Raw genomic sequence first — 21,553 nt, 5'->3', positions numbered from 1 at the left:
CCCGGTGGGCCACAGGCGTGAGCTCCCGGGGTTTGGCTGGGTGTTCAGTCCAGAGCAGGCTTGCACAGATCCAAGAGGAAAAAAAAAAAAAAAAGTCCAGGGAACTCCTCTGCCTCAGCTAGCTAAAACTAACTAAAAGCCAGAGAGAAGCTCTGTCCCGCTGTCTGTCCGTGCTGCAGACACCACAGTGCAGCAGCAGGATGCGGGGGAGTGATGTTTTCTTTTGACACAAAGTGCGGCTTCTTCTTCCCCCCGCCTTCGCTCTCAGAGCCAGTCCTAAAGGTGCAGAACTCAATATGTAACATAAACCAGGTGATTTGGGATACCAGTATCATAGTCACCCCATGACAGGCTCATGTAGTGACTGCAGCAGTGGGACAGAGCTCTGTCACCAGGTCAGCTGTAGTCAGGGAAAAGAAGCATCCAGGCACCTGTAGCAGCAATAAACAGCTGTGGCTGTTTGGGATAGAGTCCTTGTTTCTCAAACTCTGATTCCACTACTCAGTTGCCAGAGCCTCCTACATCAGTGTCCTGAGATGTTAGCCTTGTGGGAGGACATGCTGTGGAACAGCATTCCAGCTGCAGTATCACAAATCAGTGCTGCACACGGAGCATTCTGAAGAGACATAAAGGAGTGATGTTGGGTAGCTCAATCTATATAATGGAAGGTAAAACTGGTAAACTTTGTAGAATCCCCCAGAGAATCTTTTTCTGGGAATACAGTGGGCATTAGCTTGTCTGTAGTAAGTTGTATCAAATATATCAGTCACTGCAGTGCTCCTGAATATCTTCTACAGAGTTACATCTTGGTGTAATCCAGGTAACCAGTTCCTTCTGTTAAATTTGTATACAAGTGGAAGACTTAATAAAAGCTTTGAACTCAGCACTGATTCTACCTCTGCAGAGAGGAGGAAGACCGTTAGCAAGATTTTTCTGTAGTTAAGCTTCTAAACTGTGCAGTCTGTTCAATGAGAAGAGGCAATTGTGTGATCTTTCCTTTAACAGCAGCCTGTATAAAGAGCCATACAAAAATTATTATTCTAGGAGTACTGGGCCTGCTGGAGTTATTATATACTCTTGTCTTGGTTTGGAAGACGGGTGTCTGCTAGGGAGGGCAGGAGTCTCCCCTGGAACAAAAATGTAGACCCCTTCCCTCTGAACTACTATAATTTTGAAATCAAGGGGCTCTCAAGAAGAGATCTGGGGGTAGGAATAACAGTTCTTTACTAGTGTGTATAACAAGGGAAACAAACAATAACTATAGCATTAGCAAGAAAACAGAACCAGGGACCCCGTGACAGCCTTCCCGGCTGAGATGGGATGGAGGAGAGGCTTTGTTTCACAAACCCCTCGGGCAGTCAGTCCCGGTGCTCCTGCAGGGCTCTGAGGAACACTCAGCTGGAACAGCAGGGATGAGCTGAGATCCTGGGCCGGTGGCTGAGGTGCATCAGCAGCTCCGCGGCGGTGGCTGGCACTGCCACATGTCCCGGCAGGACAGGGGGTGCGAGGCCACCAACAAAGAGGGGAGAAGGAGAAGCAGAAGCAGCAGCTCCGTCTGGGTGATGGTGAATTCCCTTCTCCCCACCACAACAGCTCTGAGAGTGTCTCCCTCCCCAGCCCAAGAAACCAGCCAGCCCCCAGCTGCCCCCACCCTCCCCCTAGGCCCAGCCAAATTCCCTGTGCTTCGCAAGAACCCACCAAGTACCATCAATCTGGTTTTCCTGAAACTAATGGGCAAAAAATTCCATAGGTGAGATGGAACAAAAGGAAGGACACCCAACCCCCAACAACTCTTCATTAGGTCAAACATTTCAGATAGTTTAACTTATTTCTATCTATTAATTTCTATTTATTTCTATCAAGTTTTCTCAGTTAACTTCAGGGACTGTTAGATCTGGAGTTGTCCCAGCCTCTGCTGAACCTGCACCTGATAAATTGCTGTAATAAAGCTCCTTTTGGAAGGCTGGAGGAAATATCTCCATAAAATAAAAATATTTTATGTTTTTCCAAAGCTGAGGCACGAAGTCGTATTTTCTGAAGACCACTAACTGGATACCATCCTTTATCCAAGGGGTACAATGTATAATGAAATGCAAGTGAATTAGAGTAGGACAGAGGCTTTTGATAGCACATAAAAACTAGTGTTTCTTAAACCCAAAACCTAAAACCACGATCCAAAAAAATTTAAATTAGTCTGACACAACTAAACCTGGCAGGTACATGGCGATTTCACCACAGAGCAGTTTTATAGAAAAGTGTTTAGCTTTCTTGTGCAGAAAGACCTCTAATAAAAACAAAAACTTTACAGAGTAGGTTAGGTGTATTTATTAAGATTTTAGTAATTAAGATGAAAGCAAAATGACTTCAAGACAAATGAAAGACATTCTAGTTTCCTTGAATAAGGCAAGAGCAATCCTCAGGACTTCTGATAAAAAAACTTGGGTAGAGATTTGGCATAAAACAGCAGAAGAATAAATACGTTTAAGAGGAAAATGAACTATATGCAAATGAACTTTTTATAGAATCATGATAGGTTACGCTGTGGAATACTGTGGTAGTGGTTTTCAAAAGACAGGGGAGGTATCACTGCAAGATTTCTGTTTATTTTTTAAGTTCAGTAGGAGTCCTTAGGGAAAGGTATGATCCTATAAGCTGCTGCAATTAAAAAAATAACTTTTCTCCCAGAAAAAAAAAGCAGGAATACTATATTGTGCAAATAGAGTAAATGAATAATAATAAAATAACTTAATAGCTTTCAAGAAATACTCTGAAAGAAGTAACAAAGACTTAAATAGCTGTTTTCCAATCAAGGTCCCCTCTGAACCTTAGTTTTACACCAAACAGACATAACTTCAAGTATTAAAAAAAAATAAAATTCTTCAGAGTGAGGTTTTTGAAGAGCTGGAGCACAGTAGCTAACTCTACTTGCAGCAGCCCTGCTCTCTCAGATATTATTCCTACCCCTGACCCTTTTACCTGTATACACGCAGGAAATCAGATTATTTCTGGTAGTGGCTGCAGGGGGCACTGAGGTCCCAATGCATTATGAACCTGTACAAGTTGTTTCCTTTTAGAGAAAGCTATTACATGCATAAGGTGATACCTGGGATGAAGCATGGATTAGAAGATTCTGATTCTTCATAAGCCCAAACAAGAATTCCCTTTACAGTATAAGCCATGAAATACTGAAAGCACAAATTCTTTCAGTAGTTCTACATAAGATCCTCTTCTTCCATGAGGACAGTTGTAGTCATGTGTCATTCACACTCTTAAATTACTGTAGCAGCAAATCAAATTGATAGAAGGTGAACAGTTTAAATAAAATCTTTAATTGCTTATTTACAACAAAGGCAATGAGTTGGCAAATTGAAAATCATGATTTTCACTTTCTCACTAACTTCGGATACAGCAAGTACATACTCAGCTATAAAATATGCAGCCTAGTGAGTAAGGCGCAATATTTACATCACACTAGTACTGCAAAAAAAGCACTTAAGATGAATTTACTGACAGCCAGAAGTTAAACATTTATCCTGGAAATGCTAACAATGCTGAAAAAGAAACTTAAGATCTTGCCATTTAAAAAGTAGTGCTCTACTGGTTTGGTTGTTTTTGTCAGATTGAAAACATGCAATAATAGTAAAAATCTGGTAATGGGATAAAAACAATTCCTCTCTGACATTGTCAGTTTTTGCAAAGTAACATTTTGATACAAGTGTACTGCTTCTTGGGCTGAAATCTAGTCCTAGAAACTCCAGTATTAAGACTAGCTATATAGTTTTACCTCAGCAAAGGTCTTTCTTGGGGGGGAAAAAACAACTATTACATTTGAATCCAGGCTATAGTAGAAGCATAATACAATCACACACAGACACAAATTTAAGAACACAAATTACTACAGACACAAGATAGCCTGCTTTAACAGCTTAAATAAAAACTTAAGTGTTAAAGAACTTATTGCAGCCCAGAATAAAGAAATCAGTTTTTCTACTTCCTTTTCGATATCCTTCATTCCCCTTCCATGTATTTTAAGGTAGTAACCATTACTTGTATTTTAGAAGGATAGGGAAAAGAATAGTCATGGTAAAGTATTAATCCAAAACCATCCTGGCTGTCTCTTCTGGATACAAAAGACTTACAAACTATGAGCCTCAAGGACAACAGACACACCAACCCTATCATCTGTGCATGGGCTTTGATAGCAAGGCCTGTAGGGAATGTTCTCTTTGTAGAGGTTCTTTACTAATGCTCACTAGTAACTATCTTCATGAAGGGACTTTATTTAGCTATGTAGGAATGGGAAGAAGGTGGCATCTGTACAGAAGCTATCATTTCACCCACACTCCATTCAGCATTGGGTATGGAAGTTAACCATCATTAAGACAAGCAAAATTAACACAAACAGTTTTTGCTACTGCTCTCCTTAAATTACATTCTTTTAATTATGCTTTCCCATTGCTAATAGTACTTGCACTTCATTTTTATATGAGCAGAGGATTTTTTTCAAATGTTTCTTTTGCACTAATGAAATTCAGTGAAATTTTGGTATGATGTGGAAGCATTTAGCAGTTTAAGGAGATGATGCTTAAAGTTATGCAGAAACCTTTACAGTGTGCGTGTTTCATATCCATGGGGTACCTGCAGATGTTCACATCCATTACAGATTCTGGATTCAGGTGACAGTTACAGCCATACCATATCCTCTTCATGTCCACGCAGCACCTTCCCCAAGCTTTTCAACTTTCATCCTTAATAGCACATGTTAACAGGACACATGTGGCAAGTATGTAACGACTTCTTGACACATTCAAAGAAGAGGTGAGTTTAACTTTTATCCAAAGCTTTCTCTGCCAAGTTGTTCTCTAGTTCAGGTGATTCCTCAGCATCCTGACTGGTGGAGGGGTTAAAAATCCCATCAACTGCAGGGGCTGTCGTTGGTGTTGTGAGAGGAGTCACAGTGTGTCCAAACCCCTGATAGTGACCCATGGGTGAAGATGGCATTGAAGAAGCATCAGAAATTGGGTCTTGAGTAGATGAAGACAGTAAACTTGTATGCTCATTTTGTTCATGATCCTCAGCAAAAAACATTTTCCTTGGCTGGCCCAAAACTGTCCTCCCTAGAATTATGTGAAATGAAAAGGTTTTTTAATCCTTCCAACACCAGTCTTCGAACATATCAACTCTAAAACAGTCATGTTAAATTAGAAGATGACTCTTTGTTTTGTATTGGTTTTATATGGGCATTGTTAGTTTTAATAAAGAAAAGTATGTCTTTCATTTTAAGAGAAAAACAAAGTACGTTCCTCTACTTACCTAACACCTTTTCTTTTTAAAAGAAAAATTAAAAACTAGACTAAATCAATCAGGAATTCTGCAAAGGAAAAAGAGTCAGATAAACTATGAAATTCTCTAGGGATGCAGCTGCCACTGATTTGGTAATAGAATGTTCTCAGGCTACTATAAAGGTGGGCAATAGTGTGACATGAATCTGGAAATACAGAATCTGTTGATAGATAGTTCAAATCTTGTCTGTTACTTACCCACATTTCGAACCTGTTCGGAGATATCTGCCCTTAGATCAGAAATATCCCACATTGCAAGGAAGGAGTCAAAGCATGAGCCTTCTTCAGCTTCTTGAACATAGGGTTTATAGGAAAAACTGTAGTGATGTGCAATAGCAGCCAGAAACATCTCCACACAAATGATAAAATCCTGTAATGACAGAGATACTGACTTAATCATTCATAACTGGAGAAAAATAGTTCTGGCTTTTTTCTACAACTGAAACACTGCAATTGCCCTGAGATACTGACATTAGCTACTCTTCCACCAGGATATTCTTGGCAGCTTTCAGAGAGCTATACATACAGGACTTGACTTAAACATATTTTAACAAGCAGCAGCTTTAAAATGAATACCTGCAAGAAGAAATGCAAGGCTATCCAGACACATTTCACTGGGGCACATTCCTTCTACCCAGTACATGGATATAGAAGTGCTGAGCGTAAAACTCACATGGGCTCATTGGCTGAAACTTAGCTCAGCTTAAAATAAATCATTACTAATCAAGCCTGTGTTAATTACAGTGAGTATGGTAATATTTCCTTGAGATCAGCTATGTCATCTTATACATATAACCATTCCTCCCCAGAAATAACCATCTGCTCCTACCTGTAAACCTGTAGCCACAGCTTCCACACTCTGCCAATCCCAGGTGTGTTTCTCAGAAATAACACCAACTTTCACCAGCAATGCAATAAGCACAGCCTGCCTATAAAGAGAATTGATTATAAGAAGTATTTGTATTAGAATTGTAACAGTAGTGCCAAAAATCTGCAAGCAAATCTGGTCATACATATACATAGGAAGAATCTTAAAAAAAAAAAACAACTTTTCTGTTTATATACTTAGATTTTAAGAGGAGGAAACAAACTTAACAAGAGATGTGATTCATCCCTGACCCTGAAGGTCAACTGAATGAACAGAGAACCAAAGGAGAGTTTGTTGTTCCAGTCAGTCATTAAAACAAGTTGCTTCTCTTTCAGGATGTTGCTGTAGCTCAGGGAGTAATGCTCTGATAGTCACATACACTCCCTCATTAGCAGCTAAGTGTGAGCAATGCCCAAACAGCAATTTTTATTTAACTTACAGTAACTTATTTTGAAAAAGTATTTTTTTTTACTTTTAAAAGAAAAAAAAAAGGTTTTATATATACAATAACTGCAAGTGCAGATTCTAAAATAAGTTCTGTTCTTGAGAATCACCTTGCAAAAGAGCAACTCTAAAAAATAATCTTAAGTAAACAAGACTGCTCTCTCCAAAATATTAGTACCCTCTTCCCCTCACTGCAGCTCACTAGGATTATGGGTAGATACTTTAAGGCTTCTAACCTCAGTAACAAATCCAGACTTTTTAGCTCTTTTATGAACCGCCCTGAGAGCAAGAAGTAATAAGTGAAAAATCCACTTACCAGAAAGAAACAAAAACTACCATCTTCACACAAAGGAACTTGCCAACAGGCTGGATAGGATTCAGTTCCTCACGCAGTACTTTATAAAACAGCACCAGACAATACATGGCAAACTGACAAGGAAAAGAAAATGAATGAAAGGTTTCAAATCCTTGTTTATTTTGTGAGGGAGTTGTGTTACACCACCTCTGCAGTTAAAATATGTATCACAGTATGATACAACCTGAAAATGCTTTTTTAAAAAAGAGACTTTGGTTTAATGGAATCTTTGCCTTTCTGTTTTAAAGCACTTCCTTTTTTTTTATTCTTGAAATTCCAATAATTTCAACCAGGACACAGAGGTTCATGCTGCTTCTGGGACTGTTGTCCCAGCAGAAAGCAATTACAGCTCCTTCTGTGACAGTCACCCATCAAACACAGCGGTGGCAGTAAGAGGAGGACAGAATTTTCAAATTATCCCAGTTGTTATGCTGTTCTGACTCCTACTGCTGTTGCCAAGAGAAGTAAAACCAATCCCTGGACTCCAAAATGAAACTCTCAATTTAAGGGGCTGACATCTTACCCTGACATAATCTGACAGCTGACCCAACAAGAAAAGGTGTTGGGCAGGCCAGACTCTCAGCACTGCACACACTATTTTCTTTTTTCCCTGTGAATGTTATCACCATTTTTAAAACAGAATTTTTAACATATTGATTCTTTGTATGAGTGCTGGGAGGAAGCTCTGGGGGCAAGTGGAATCATCTCTTACCAGAGAGGGTAAGTCTGCAGCTCTAATGCCTAGGCCATACCACCTCACCCATCAAATAATTTGGGATAGAAAGGCTTTATGGAGCTTCATAGTAAAAATAATAAAAGTTTTAGATTATCTGTTTTTCCCGTGTTTTTCATACATAATATTTAACAGGCAGCAATTTTGACTTACAATGGAAACTATTCTACGTGTAAGAATTAACAGACATTAACACAATCACTGGCAACAGTTGACATGGAAGATTCACATAATACTGATGAATTCAAGGAGCAGAAAGATGTACTCCTGATACTCACTAGTTGTGACATGTTGTTAAGTATAACCAGGTAAGTCCATGCATTGTTGAAGCTGAAGTTTCCTTCATCATACACTCCCACTAGTTCACAAATTCTGGAAGAATTTTTAGAATTAATCACTATGGAGTAGCAGATCATCTCCCTCAAGTGCTACATCTTCACTATATCAATCAACCCTTAGAAAACCTCTTCTGGTACTCAAGTATAGGCACTGGGGGCCTGCACAAGAATGTGTTTCCAACAGCACACACACACACACACACACACACATATATATATATATATATATATATATATATATATAATATAGAAATACCAATACGGAAATTTATGGTGAGTAGCAACTTTTTCCACAGTCCCACAGAATTAACACTAATGACCATCAATGCAAAGATCATGAAATTAAGCTTTTAGCATCATCATGCATGACTGCCTACTGTTTCTTTACAAACACAGGCTATATGATATAAAGACACACAGTCAAGCTTGTCACATGCGAAGTTCAAACATTTTTAGAAGTTATATGAAACCTGTCTTTAAAAATACTCATTTGTTTAAGTTGATGCAAAAAGGGAGGAGGAAAAAAGAATCTAAAAATTAAGAGATCATAAAAATGTGTTTCCCACCCTAACAGTACTTCACATTCTAAGCCACTGATTACAGAAGCTGGCATTAAGTATTTATGATTTCAATTCTGCAAAAGGTCATTTGCTATAGAGAAAGTCATAAAGAAATTACAGGTTGATTCAAATTGTTGGGACGCATTTAGCATGTAATACAAGTCTGGTTTCAAACTGCCTTGATCCTATACAAAGAGCATGAAAATTCTTTCCAGTGTAACTCAGGATCATATCCTGAAGATCAATATTAATTATTTATCAGTGTACTTACAAAGCAATAATGGTAGTAAATGGTCTGACAACAGTGTACTGCAAAACACCCAGTTTACATCTGAATAATAAAACTCTGAAAAAGAAACACAAAATTCATTGCACAAGGATTTAAATACAACTCATTTATGGAAAATTCCTATTCTCAGTATATTTACTAAGGTAAATTTTAATTTTATGACTCTTTCAACTTCTGCATCCAGGACTTCAGATGTTACAGTATATGGTGTATATACACAAAATACACAAAACAGCTGGATTTTTACAGACACATTACATAAAATACTCAACGATTCACTTATTTTAGCCATGAAAAGCTTCCGGCAGGGCTAAATAAAGATATTGCAAGTTTTGCTATGCTTGAATCATAATAATTGCCCTAAACACTTAAGAGAGCCAAAGCTCTTTTCCCACTATGGCAAACTGTATAAAGAAGCTGTGACCACTGAGGCCCACCTTCCCCTCCCCTCACCCCAAACAGCTTTATCAAAATCAAAATCTCCTAAGAGAGAGAGAGAGAGAGAGAGAGAGGGAGGGAGAGAGAGAGAGAGAGATTTTATCAGTTTAAGCATTCAGAAATAAACAGTTTAGGTGCATAAGGTGCCTTTCAGCCTTCACCTGAAGTAAAAACAACAGGCTACCCAGTCTACTCCTAATTCCACATGAGGCTTTTGGCAAATATTTTCTGATAGCAAAAGAAGCAGATTACAGGAGACCTTTCTTAAATATTTTTCAAAAATAATAAAGTTTCCTTCAGCACCGCCTGAGTCAATCAATCCATGTTAATAACTAAGTCCAATTCACAGGATGTTTTATAGCTTGATTGTCACTCATCCACAGCTGCTTTCAGCAGAGGTTCACAGTTGATCACACACATACAAGCCATAAACTGACTCTGTCAAGCAGCAAAAGTTATGCTGGGAAACATGAAAACTAAATGTTTGGATCTGCCTACACAGCACAAAGCTTGAAGATATCATATACTCACTCTCCCATAGCCCACGATGGACAGCAACAGAGAGGGGGCAGATGCCTCTGCTGATCTTTTGCTTCTATTATTAACACAAGGTTTGGGTACCGGTTGGTTAGGTAATTTGAAAGAAAAACCATAAAGTTATAGATGACATAAGCTTCATAGCATTCTCGACATGTATCCACATATATTGCAATCTTGGGGTATTTCAAAGCTATCCACTGCAAGAAGAGAGGTACACAAAAGGTTACATGCAAGAAACACAAAAAGGATTCCAGCAACAGCACCGGTTCAGCAAGCCCTTGAGCCAGCAGGCACTGATCAAACGGGGCTGGGAGCATTGGGCTAAGGGGAGAGCAATACTACAGCAACAAAGTAACATTCTATAAAACACGCACAAAACTCCAGATTCCAACGGTAGCAGCCAAATTGCTGAGTTTCAAAGAAAGAGTGCAAAATGGGATTTTTTATTTTTAGTGAAACTGTGGTTATGCATCAACTGTCAGAGCTCTCAGTTTCTGACTATCACAGTGATGTTGCAAAGGATGTTATCCTTTCTACCCTGAACCAAAAGGGAATCATTTTAGCACTAAGCTCAGGAAATAATTCTAGTAGTAAGCCTAACTTTGGTAAGGAAGGTACAGAACTGAATTTTGAGGCAGCTCTTGGGTCAGCCCAGTTTCTACTTCTGCTAATAAGATGGAAGGGCCAAAAGCAGGCTCCTGTAATACCCCCTCCACATCCATCATAAAGGACACCCAAGGACAGGTTATCAAAAGAAACCCCAAATCTCCAGAAGAAGAATAAGTATGATGAGAACTATGCTCCTGACATACTTCATAAACAGGAATGCCCAGAAGTTTCTAGGACTACCCCCTCCATGCAGCTTCTGCCATGGCACTGTTTTCCCTCCCTCCCACAACAAACAGAATTTACTTGATTGAGCTGGTAACAGTAAGAGAACACTTACACTGTCTAAACTGTAAATCGGCACCATCCACAGAATCCTGTTACAACAACAAAAGAACATTTTATATTACTAGAACTATTTTTAGTCTGAATTAAATCCAGTATTTGTAGCATAGGTACAATGTGAAATATTACCTTATTATTGGTTTCTGTAATTCAGGTTGAGTATAATGGACTAAGTGTTGTAGTATCCCCCAGAGAGATATTGGTATAGTCATTAGCAGAAATATCCCAGCGATAAACCATGCCTTGGTATGAATTCCAACCTTGCAAGATCAAAGTTCCAGTCTTAATACTTTCAAGTATTTACAAGTACACAAAACATTCCATAAAAACAGAGTAATGCCTAGTACTTAATTTACTGAAACCCACAACAGATTCCTTGCTTTATGTACGGAACTTGTCTTGATTCACTGCTGCATTATAAAGTTTCTGAAAACCTGTGGATTTAAAAACATTTTTAGCTTTATAATCAAGTTCCAAATAGTAATGAATTAGTTTTTATTTAACAAACTGAAGTAGATATACATGTAGATACATAAAACCACAATGTCTGCTAAAATACAGTGCTAAAATTTTAAACCAAAGCTCTCTGATAAACAACTAATAATCCTAAGTACCAAAACCTGAGGAACATAGGAGACCCTTCTCAGTTTCCTCTGAGGAGAATCTTTTCTCTGATGCCCTACTTTATATCAGCATCCAGTATCTCTTGTTGTTTTCTGGTTTTACTTCTGATCAGTTTCCCTACAAGTGTCAAGACAAGACTTAATGGTATAAACTTGGATATAAACATCTATTGTGCTGAACATGCATTATGCATCAGAACAGGAACTCAAACCTGAAAATTTTAAACACATTCAAGACAGATCTCAATGTCATTAAGTCCTGAAAATTATACCCTGAAAAAGCCTACCTCCAGGGGCATAGACCTGTATCACATTGAAAAATACATATATTTTAAGGTTAAAATTTTACTTCTTGTTAGAGAAGCTATGTGATCATATGTGTGCGTAATTCACACACCACAGTTATGGTACCACCAGCATGAAAGAGGAGCTTCTCTATCCATAGAGATACTCTACTAAATTCTCCCAAAACAGACAGAAACACCTTTATGAATGCCAGCACTAGTACTAAGTTTCAAAATCTGACTTCTGGGATGAACTTATGGAGAAAGCCAGTCTCTTCTTGCTGGTGCCCAGCAACAGGATAAGAGGCAATGGGCAGAAACTGATGCCCATTGCTCAGGAAGTTTCACCTGACCATGAGGAAGAACTTCCTTGCTGTGCAGGGACCACACACTGGAACAGATCGTCCAGTGAGGGTATGGAGTCTCCTCTGCTGGAGATATCCAAGAACCATCTTGACACAATCCAATGCCATGTGCTCTGGGATGATCCTGCTGGACCAGGTGACCCACTGTGGTCCCTGACTTATTCTGTCACTCTGTGACACTTGGCTGACTCGAATTTTTTCAGAATTGTGCCAATTGCTCAAACACCAACTGTTATGGAAATAGAAGGGGAAGAAACCACTGCCCTGTTCCTTAGAAGTTCGCTAGGGCTTTGGCAGCAGGAAAAATGTGTCCAGCAGCACCATGGCCCTTCTCTACCCTCTACTTTCATGGAGTGGGTCGGGTTGGGAGGGACCACAATGGGTCATCTGGTCCAACCTCCTTGCTGCAGCAGGGTCATCCCAGAGCACATGGCACGGGATTGTGTCCAGACTGTTCTTGAACATGTTCAGCAGGGGAAACTCCACACCCTCACTACACAATCTGCTCCAGTGTGCAACCACTGCACAGTAAAGTTCTTCCTCATATTCAGATGGAACTTCCTGTGCATCAGTTTCTGCCCACTGCCTCTTGTCCTATTGCTCAGCACCACCAAGCAGAGCCTGGATCCAACCTCCTGGCACCCGTGATTTCGATACTTTTATACACTGATGAGGTAACACATTTCCCCGCCGCACCTCTGCCCGGGGCCGAGCCCACTGCCAGCGGCCCCGGCCGCGCCCCTCACCTCCAGCTTCTGCAGCTCCCACACGCAGAGCGGCACCACCACCAGCAGCCCCACGATGTAGAGCAGCACCACGAGCGGCCGGATCCATCGTCGCCAGTTCCCGCAGGTGCACGGCATGGCCGCGGCGCCGCCGCCAGCGCTCCTCGCACCGACCTCAGCGGGCCGGCAGCCCCTGAGGAGTGCGCATCACCGGCGGGACCGCCGCCTCGGTTGAGTCTCCCGGCCGCGCTCCGTATCCCGGCTCGGCCCCGTCCCGCCCCGGCGCTCCCAGCCCTGCCCTGCCCTGCCCCGCTCACGCCCCCGTGGCGCTTCCGCCCGGCACCGCTTCCGGCTTCCCCGATGGCCTCTCTGATTGGCTCCTCGCCCTGCCCATCACCGCTGCCCCGCCCACCGGGGGGCCAGCCAGGGGGAACCGCGCGGCCGTCCTCCCCCCCAGCTCCGAGAGCGTTGGTGTGCTCCACCCGCCCCCCCCCCCGCCGCCGGCAGTGGGCTGTGCCACGTTCCCCGAGCTGCTGGAGCTGAGGGAATGGAGGGAATGGGCGGCAGGGATTGTGCGGGAGCGGCAGCGGCAGCGGTGCCGGCTGAAGCGGAGCCGCTGGAGCTGAGGGAATGGAGGGAATGGGCGGCAGGGGTTGTGCGGGAGCGGCAGCGGTGCCGGCTGAAGCGGAGCCGCTGCTCCACCTGCGCTGCTCAGCACAGCCCCTGCCTCAGCCGCCTCCCCTGGGAGCCGCCCGGGGTGAACAATGCCCGGGAGAGCCGCGCATCGCAGTGCCAGGCACGGATTGCGACACAGCCGAGACATGCTCCAGCGGGCACACCAATAATGCAAAATAATTCAAAACAGGTGTTAAACTTCAACTATTTGTTGAGCGTTTGTTTTCGTGTTTTGGGAGTGCCGTCTAAAAGCTGCGAAATTGCCAGCTAAGCCCGTAGCAGTCAGTGGCAAAGACGGGCCCTCAGGTGAGGAACAAAGTCAGGACCGCAGGTGATAACAAGGCCAAATGCCCCAGGAGCTGCAGCTCCGAAGTCTTGCAAGGAGGCAAATGCAGATTTTACTTTGAGGCGTCACTAAAACGTGCTGGAAGAACCGCCATGAATGAAGAGGTACTAAGGACCAGGATCTTTTATTTCTGTGGAAAAGTTGTAATTGGCAGCTAAGAGACAGGGTCAGTTTCCCAAGCATTGTGTGGGCTGTCGGTGAGCGAGCAGCGCTGTGCGGCACTAATTCCACCTCCAGAACACACATATTCTTCCTGGTTTTTTATCGGGAAGCTACTTGTAAAATACTGGAAAAAAACAAATTGAAAGAGTTCACCTTCACTAAATATTAGGGCTTCTAGTACTAGAGAAAGTAACAAAGCTACTCCCCAGAACTTGCAGATGACAGCTGTACTAGCAGCATTCCCTGCTGCTGGAAAGTCTGATGTGAATTATTGTTGATGTCAATCATTATGTACATTGTACTCTCATGAATTTCAAATTTATTTAAAGGAGAGTTATGTCAAAATATAATAAACTGGGATTATTCCTTAGCACGTGGAAGCCTATAAAACATTTACTAAATTAAAATGGCAGAGAAAATAGACTATTTTATAATTATGATTGGAAAACTATGTGGTATTTATTATTTATGAAATACTTTTTTGTTTGTATGCCATTTGTTTCATAGGTTTCATCATTTTTTGTTGTTGCTTTGTGTTATGCAAGTGCAGATGCATGGTGATAACTAGGGGCTGTTCCTCTTGCCTGATCATAATTTCCTTGTGAGGTGGACAGTAAGAACTAAATTTAAATTCTCATACAGTGAAAAGTCAGAGATTTCCCCTCATTTATGGTGGTCTTACTGTCAGCCCTTTGATATCACATCCAACAGCAAGAATCTGATCAGTCCACTCTCCTCTCTCGTGCTTACACCACCAACCTTTCTAGAGCATTTTTATTTCATTTTATTAAAACTTAATGAGGGTTAAAAACTCGATTTAATTTCTTTTTTCTTTTCCATCACTATTTCTCTGCCAGAGGGCTGTCACCAGTTACAAGAAATTGATCTTTGTTACAGAAATGCTGCCACCACATTCTGATTACTTCCTTGTTTCTTTTGGGGGTGCTCATGGTAGAGAGTGATTGGGTATTGGAGCTAGAAGCATCTGTAATCAGTACCTTGGGTGGTAACTTTAGATGCAATTTCTTTGTTCTCTTGGTCACTCAGATTTGTGCATGTTAATTACCTGGGGACTTTTTAGCTGCCTCCACATGTCCCTTCAAACCTCAACCATTCGGATTATGGCATTTGTGGGAATAAAACTGCTGCCATAATAATATGGTGATGAAACATGGTGGAAAAAGTTGCTACTCGACAGCTCTACAATAAAATTTTTCAGCTCAAAAAAAGATTATAGAAACAAATCCCACCCATACCCCATAATCTGTGAAGAAAGAAAACGAATGTGGACCATGATCAGAGGTCCCTTCTAACTAAAAATTCTTTCATTAAGCATAAAAATTTATTTATTTATTTATTTATAGTAAACTGTATTACCTGAAGAGCACCTTTTCTCCTTTACCTATTATGTGTCCTTCTGTTGATAAGTTATTAGATTTTTGCTGAAAATTCCTCATGTTAACTGTTTTATTTACAGCAAGGATTCCTGAACACTGGTATGGAAATTATTCCAGAAAATAATCTGGTACTGGCCTGGTAGAGAAGTGGGCAGTATTGTTGCTTAGGCTGTACCTGCTGCAACAGGTACACTGTCAACGCTCATTTAGGAAACGTTTGGGGACCGACAAAAAACCCCTCTGTTATCTCTCACCTTGCAACTACAGCTTTAAAATACAGTATGTACTCAGCTGGGGTTGCTAACAAAGCTGAGAGTGCTGGAGCCTCTCCCTTCTTTCACTCCCCTTCTCAGGACAGAATTTTTGAGACCTGCACAGCATTACAGGAAATGATGGATTCGCCTGTAGGTGGGGCACAGGGACTATTTCTGGGCAGCTTTTCCTCTCAGCCAAATTAAGACGTTAGCACTGGCAGTAACACATTGAACGCGAGTCAAGCAGCAGAAGACCATGAACTAAAAATGGGGATCCTTTTAACTGACTTCTGATTTTTGAGCCTTTGGAAAAGCCACATATTAGTAGCAGAAAATCTGTTTCTCTGATATAATGATTTGGAACACTTTCACCATGAACAAAATACTAAAAATCTATCAGGTGATGAAATTGCCCTGGAACAACTGAAACTGGTTCAAGAAGGGGAAAGAAATATGTGAACCCAAGTACAGAAGGGTCACTGCCTTTCTTCCTTCATTGTATCAGGTTCTGCTGCAGAGGGGTGCTTCCTGCTGTTTATTACAGATGTTCAGCAGGCAAATGATGGAATAGAATAGAATAGAATAGAATAGAATAGAATAGAATAGAATAGAATAGAATAGAATAGAATAGAATAGAATAGAATAGAATAGAATAGAATAATTTCAGGTGGAAAGGACCTACAACAATCATCTCTTTGACTGCTTCAGTGCTGACCAAAAGTTAAAGTATGTTATTAAAGGCCTTGTCCAGACACCTCTGAAACATTGACAGGCTTGGGCCATCAAATAACTGACCAAGAATCCTGTTCCAGTGTTCCACTCACTCCTCTTTTGTTAAGGAAATGCATCCTGATGTCCAGTCTAAGCCTGCCCTGATGCAGCTTTGAACTGTTCCCAGCTGTCCTATCACTGGATGCCAGGGAGAATAAATCAGCACCTCCCTTTCTACTTCCTCTCTTCAGGAGGCTTTAGAAATTAAGGGGGTCACTCTTCAACATCTGTTTCTCCAGACTACGCAATCATGGATTTCTTAGGTGCTTCTCATAAGATGTGCCCCCAAACCCTCTTCCAGCAAAATTCAGCATATGGAGCCTGTTAAGGATACAGCACTCCATTCACAGGCCTGCTTCTTTAAGAGACACACGTCACCTCACTTTTCCTGTGGAAAATGCATACTATGAATATGACAATACCAGAGAGTGAGAAATATGCTGAAAGGTTTTGCAGCTATGCAAAATTGTGAACTTACCTGGGAGAAAATATCTTGGAGATTTTCCACGTGTGTATTCCCCACTTCACAACCCTTCCCATATGAAGTCATTTAACAGTCTCTTAACGGGACTGTTATAAAATGTGACAGTTAAAATGTGTTTGCTTTCCATTTCCTCTTGATTTTTGTCTGCTCCAACAGACAGCTCTCCAACTGTGCTGCATGCTTGACTGACAAAGTTGCTCATTAAAATGCTGTAATAGATGCATTTTTGATGAGTAAATATATCATTTTATTGATTAGCCTAGTGCTTCATAATGTGCATGTATTACTAACCTCATATTTCTCACCTAAAGCTGCCCTGATGAAACTGAAGATGTTTTTTCCTAATGGCAAATGAAAACAAAAGAACAAACAACACTACCATTCATTGTATGTTCTGCCTAAAATTGGTTAAAGATTGTGCATATTCAGAAGCATGGTTTTGCTTAAAAGATATATGGAACCAATTGTAAAGTCTTCTGTGTTCCTGAATTATCTCAGTTTTATTAATTGGCACATACTTCCAAATTTCTAACTTCATTCTTTGTCATTCCATATAGGGAAGGAAGAAAAGTGCATGCACTGAATGATGCCACAAGAGTATTTATGCAGCTGTGACTGAAGTATAGTTTAAAAGCCATGGAATAGTGTGAGTACCCACTAGGATGTGCTGTCGGCCTAAAATTGAAGCCCTGGTACTTAAGAAACTGAAATTGAAAAATTCTTAAGTGTGATGTAAACATAATCCCCATGGTATTCTCACTTGGAGATTTCAGAGAAGTACAAAATACAGGGTATTGTAAGAAAAAGCATGGGGAAAATTTTCCTATCATGCAACTATCCTTAGTGAGATAGTTATCCTTGAAGGGAGAGTTTCCCAAAGGACTGTCACAGCCATGACCATATTAAATTTATTCATTAATATCTAACATTAGAACTACAGCCAGAAATTTCTGTTGGAAGGTATGGTCTCTCTGCTAAGACCTCCTGTATATATCACATGGGCAATAAATGTAACACTTTTACAGAAAAAAACCCCCACAAACAAACAACAAACAAAACCTCCCCAGTGTTCTATAGTGAATTACTTGTAGTTTTGGTCTTTTTGCCTGTTGTGAATGTAAACACGTATTAAACAGTGTTCAGCTAGGATTTGTGGATCTTAACCACTATATTGTGTTACTACGTGTAAAACAATGTACATTTGTCAAGACACAGAGTTCTGAAAACTTATATGATGGAAATATTTGATGCATCATTGCTAAATCTTGTGGTTTGTCATTTCAGTAGTACTGACATTTATCAGTTCTGATACTTTAGCCTAGAAATGGTTTCCTATGTAAGAATTTTCCAGCACTTGCAACTTTTCAGTAGCCAGCATACTCTAAAGTTGTGTATGTAGAAAGTAGATTAATAAGGTGTGCAAGAGAACTTGGGGAAGGGTCTTCTTGAACTGTTCAAACCTAGAATGTGATGTGAGGGCCTTGGTAGCTGACAGTCCTTCCTTTCATGCCAACAACAGTTTTTGCAGGCACCCAGAATTTTAGAATTAATTTAGCAACAAAGGGAAAAAGAATCTTCCTATTCATTTTCTTCTGGATTTTCCATCTTAAAAAATAAAGCAGGAGCATAAAATGTTAAAGATTCCTAAAATACTTCAATGTCAGTGGTGCTGATTAAGTGATCTAATAAGCCTTTTCTTTAATTTGAGTGATTGTCTAACTGATTCATCAGGCTGGCATAATATTAAATCTAGTCTTTACAGTAATTCCTTTCTAACTCCAGAGAAAAACTGATTTTTACTGAAACTAAGTTTTGGTCATGTATTCTGAGTTCTTTAACAATCAGTGTTGCTAATAGTCGACTAGAACTGAAAAGTAATGCTGCAGAGTTTTGTGTATACTCTGGAAGATCCCCAGTCTACAACATAAACCACTTTTAAAGAAGTCCATGGTCAATTAAAACATGTCAACAGCGCAACTCTTCTTTCTGAAGAACAAGATTTTTTCTCCTTCTGAGAGCCATGAACTTAGTTCTAGTCTGAGAGACGGGAATTCCTCCATTCTCATTCTGATACTGACTCTGTTGTAGCCTATGGCAATTTATCACAATTTTTTGTGTATGTAAAATGGAAATATTTGCCCATGGGCATGATGAAGATTAATTACTTAATATTTATAAATCGTTCTGAAAATCAGCATTATGCAGATATTGTGATTATTTCGGAACTGTGGGTTCTAATCTGGGATGAGGCCCAGAAAAGGACATAAACAACTGATGCACAAGTCAGGTGGAATTTAGATGCCCTGGGTCAAAATTACAGTCATAAAAATCTTTGCACATCTGCCATGAAACCCTGGAGGTTCATAAGGTTGATTGGAAGCCCTGGAATTTTTTATTATGAGGTGCATTTTGTACTTCAGCAGTGCTCATTTATGCTCTCAAAGGTACTTAAGTCCTAATAGGACTGAGCAGCTTTGTAATTAACTCAGGCTAATACCCTGTAGGTGTCCAGAAATGAGGCATTCCTCTGCATGTCCCCCTGGAGAGTTCAATCCACTAGGTGAGCTCTGAAAATGCTGGCCCCACAGTGGAAAAATATTTCCCTTCAGACTGTAGCTCTGTGCTCAGTACAGACAGAAACGTGGATGAGGTCCAGGTTTAATTCCCTTGTCTGTCTCAAAGGGTCCAGCCTCTCCTTTGGACCATGCTTTAGTCAGCAGGCAGAAGATGTTTTGGAACACAGGAAGGATTCTCTTCTTCTTTTCAATTCCACTTTCCAATGAAAATACTCACTATTCACTGTCAGCGTTTCAGTCTTGCAGTTACGGCACTGTTGGTGAAAAAGAGGAATTACTGTGAAATTTCACAGAAAATAGAGAAATATTCAGTTCTGGAGAAGTATAAAAATAGTTGTAGGAGCTGGGACTAGAACCTAGTGCTCTTCAGTGAGTGCCTGCTTATATTAGTCTGCTCTCTGTACCACACGATGACTTTGTGGGTGCACCAAATGCAAAAAAATGTCCTCCATGCTCTGTATAAATACCCTAAACTCTGGACTCAATTATGCAGATTAAAATCAGATGGTGTGGTACTTGGCTGTGCAGTGCTTTGTCTTCTTGTTCTGTCTCAGGTTCAGGCATAGGGATCTGTCAAATATAGAAGGATCCAACTCTTTCTTTCTCTCTTGCCTTGTTTCTCTGTTTCTCTCCCGGCTTGTGGTCAGTCCTTAAAATGAGCTGATGAAAAAGATAGTCTGAGCCTGTCCTTTTCCTCCAGAAGTCAAAGAGAACTCCTTGTGATGTTCATTAAATTAGAACACGGCTCCAAATATTAATGGAGGAAGATTTTTTGAAGATGTTTCCTGTATAGAACCCATTACCTAAAATTCCTGCATTTCTGCTCTGATTTCTCCAAACTGCTATTCCCAAGTCAATTCCTGCCTCAGTACTTTAAAACAACTTAATTAAAAAGCAATTTCATAGTAATTTAAACTCAAATGCTCTTGAGATGTCTGTTAAGTGACTGAAAAGACAGCCAAAAAGGAGGAAAAGAAAAATAAATAGGCTTTTCTTTCCAGAATACATGAATGCTTGTGCTTTTATCCTTGCAAGGACATGTTTAGCAAACATATTTGTAACAGCCTGTGTCTATGACTAGGCAGTCATTGTGGCACAAAATTGTGAAGACAGAGTTTTTGCTTGTTGACAAATGTTCGTATAAAGAAACACAAAGTTGGAGCTGCAAAGGGACTTTAATCTCTGCCAGTCATGTAAACAGTGATGTGACTGAAAGAAAGTCTTCACACTAAATACATTTCTAAATATCTACAGATAGATAACTATTAGTGGAAAAAAACCCCCATTTTTCAATAATCAATAAAAACCATAAACCCAAGTACTTTCATTCTAACCAGCATTTTTGTTTAAAAATGATAATTTTAATGGCTTTTTTTTTCTGTGCTGCAGCCTAGAAAAATCCATGAAACAGACTGAAACCCCCTGAACTGGGCCCCTAGAAAAAAAAAAAAAAGCTTTTCCATATTTCAAAGTGGCTTTTTAGGCCTCTCGAGTCTTTCTGGCACATCATTCTCAGACCCTTATGGACTGGGATGCTGCCAAACAGCTTTTTTCCCACAAAACTTTAATAAACTTTGAGTGCTGGACAGAAGAGTAGTGCAATTCCCAAAGAGAGATTTCACTACAGGATTCCAAAATGTGTACAGTATAGAAGCTAGCCTCTGAATGAACCCAGCAATACTTTTCCTTGGATTTCTTACAAATACAAGAAATGCAGTTCTGTGTCTTACAATGGTTTAGCATTTTGCTTTTCTGTTACCACCAATATGATTCCTGTTTTATAAATTAGATATGCTTATCCTAAAGCAAGGATACTTTGATTTTGCCAGACATGAAGCCATACTTATATTTACCTACAACCACATGAAAATACTTCCAACTACAAAGTGTTTAGACACAGAACAAGAAATTTACAGGAGGTAATAAAGAAAGAACTACAGCAAAAAGATTCCCATTAGTCACCTCAGACTCCTAGTCAGTGCTACAGCTGCTGCTCCAGTTGTGGGCAGGAACACTGAACCTGATGGTTTCAG

The 21,553-nt window shown here is 40.3% G+C and overlaps 1 protein-coding gene and 1 long non-coding RNA gene across 2 annotated transcripts; one reads left to right on the top strand and one right to left on the bottom strand.

Moving 5' to 3' along the window:
• Nucleotides 1-3,308: 3,308 nt before the first annotated feature.
• On the bottom strand, nucleotides 3,309-13,202 carry TMEM184C (transmembrane protein 184C). Its single transcript, XM_023926294.2, has 10 exons — nucleotides 12,877-13,202; nucleotides 10,988-11,118; nucleotides 10,854-10,890; nucleotides 9,899-10,104; nucleotides 8,912-8,986; nucleotides 8,021-8,114; nucleotides 6,971-7,083; nucleotides 6,172-6,271; nucleotides 5,541-5,712; nucleotides 3,309-5,117 (listed from the first exon to the last, which is right to left on the bottom strand). Exons 1-10 carry the CDS (start codon nucleotides 12,991-12,993, stop codon nucleotides 4,825-4,827), a joined length of 1,338 nt encoding a protein of 445 aa, XP_023782062.1. The 5' UTR covers nucleotides 12,994-13,202; the 3' UTR covers nucleotides 3,309-4,824.
• Nucleotides 13,203-13,292: 90 nt separating this feature from the next.
• On the top strand, nucleotides 13,293-20,826 carry LOC147653153 (uncharacterized). Its single transcript, XR_015286887.1, has 2 exons — nucleotides 13,293-13,980; nucleotides 17,502-20,826. It is a non-coding gene; the product is annotated as an uncharacterized LOC147653153 (long non-coding RNA).
• The last annotated feature ends 727 nt before the right edge of the window (nucleotides 20,827-21,553 follow it).

This window comes from Cyanistes caeruleus, chromosome 5 (assembly GCF_971803275.1).
Source record: "Cyanistes caeruleus chromosome 5, bCyaCae1.hap1.1, whole genome shotgun sequence".
Lineage (NCBI taxonomy): Eukaryota > Metazoa > Chordata > Aves > Passeriformes > Paridae > Cyanistes > Cyanistes caeruleus.
The sequence above is the reverse complement of the archived record's forward strand: the minus strand, read 5'-3'. Positions and strand labels throughout refer to the sequence as shown.

Coding starts and splice junctions, on each gene's coding strand:
- TMEM184C (XM_023926294.2), bottom strand. CDS start 12,993: ATGCCGTGCACCTGCGGGAACTGGCGACGATGGATCCGGCCGCTCGTG. Junction 10,891..10,987: donor TTACAGAAACCAATAATAAG/GTAATATTTCAC, acceptor TTGTTGTAACAG/GATTCTGTGGATGGTGCCGA. Junction 5,713..6,171: donor CTGTGGCTACAGGTTTACAG/GTAGGAGCAGAT, acceptor CTGTCATTACAG/GATTTTATCATTTGTGTGGA.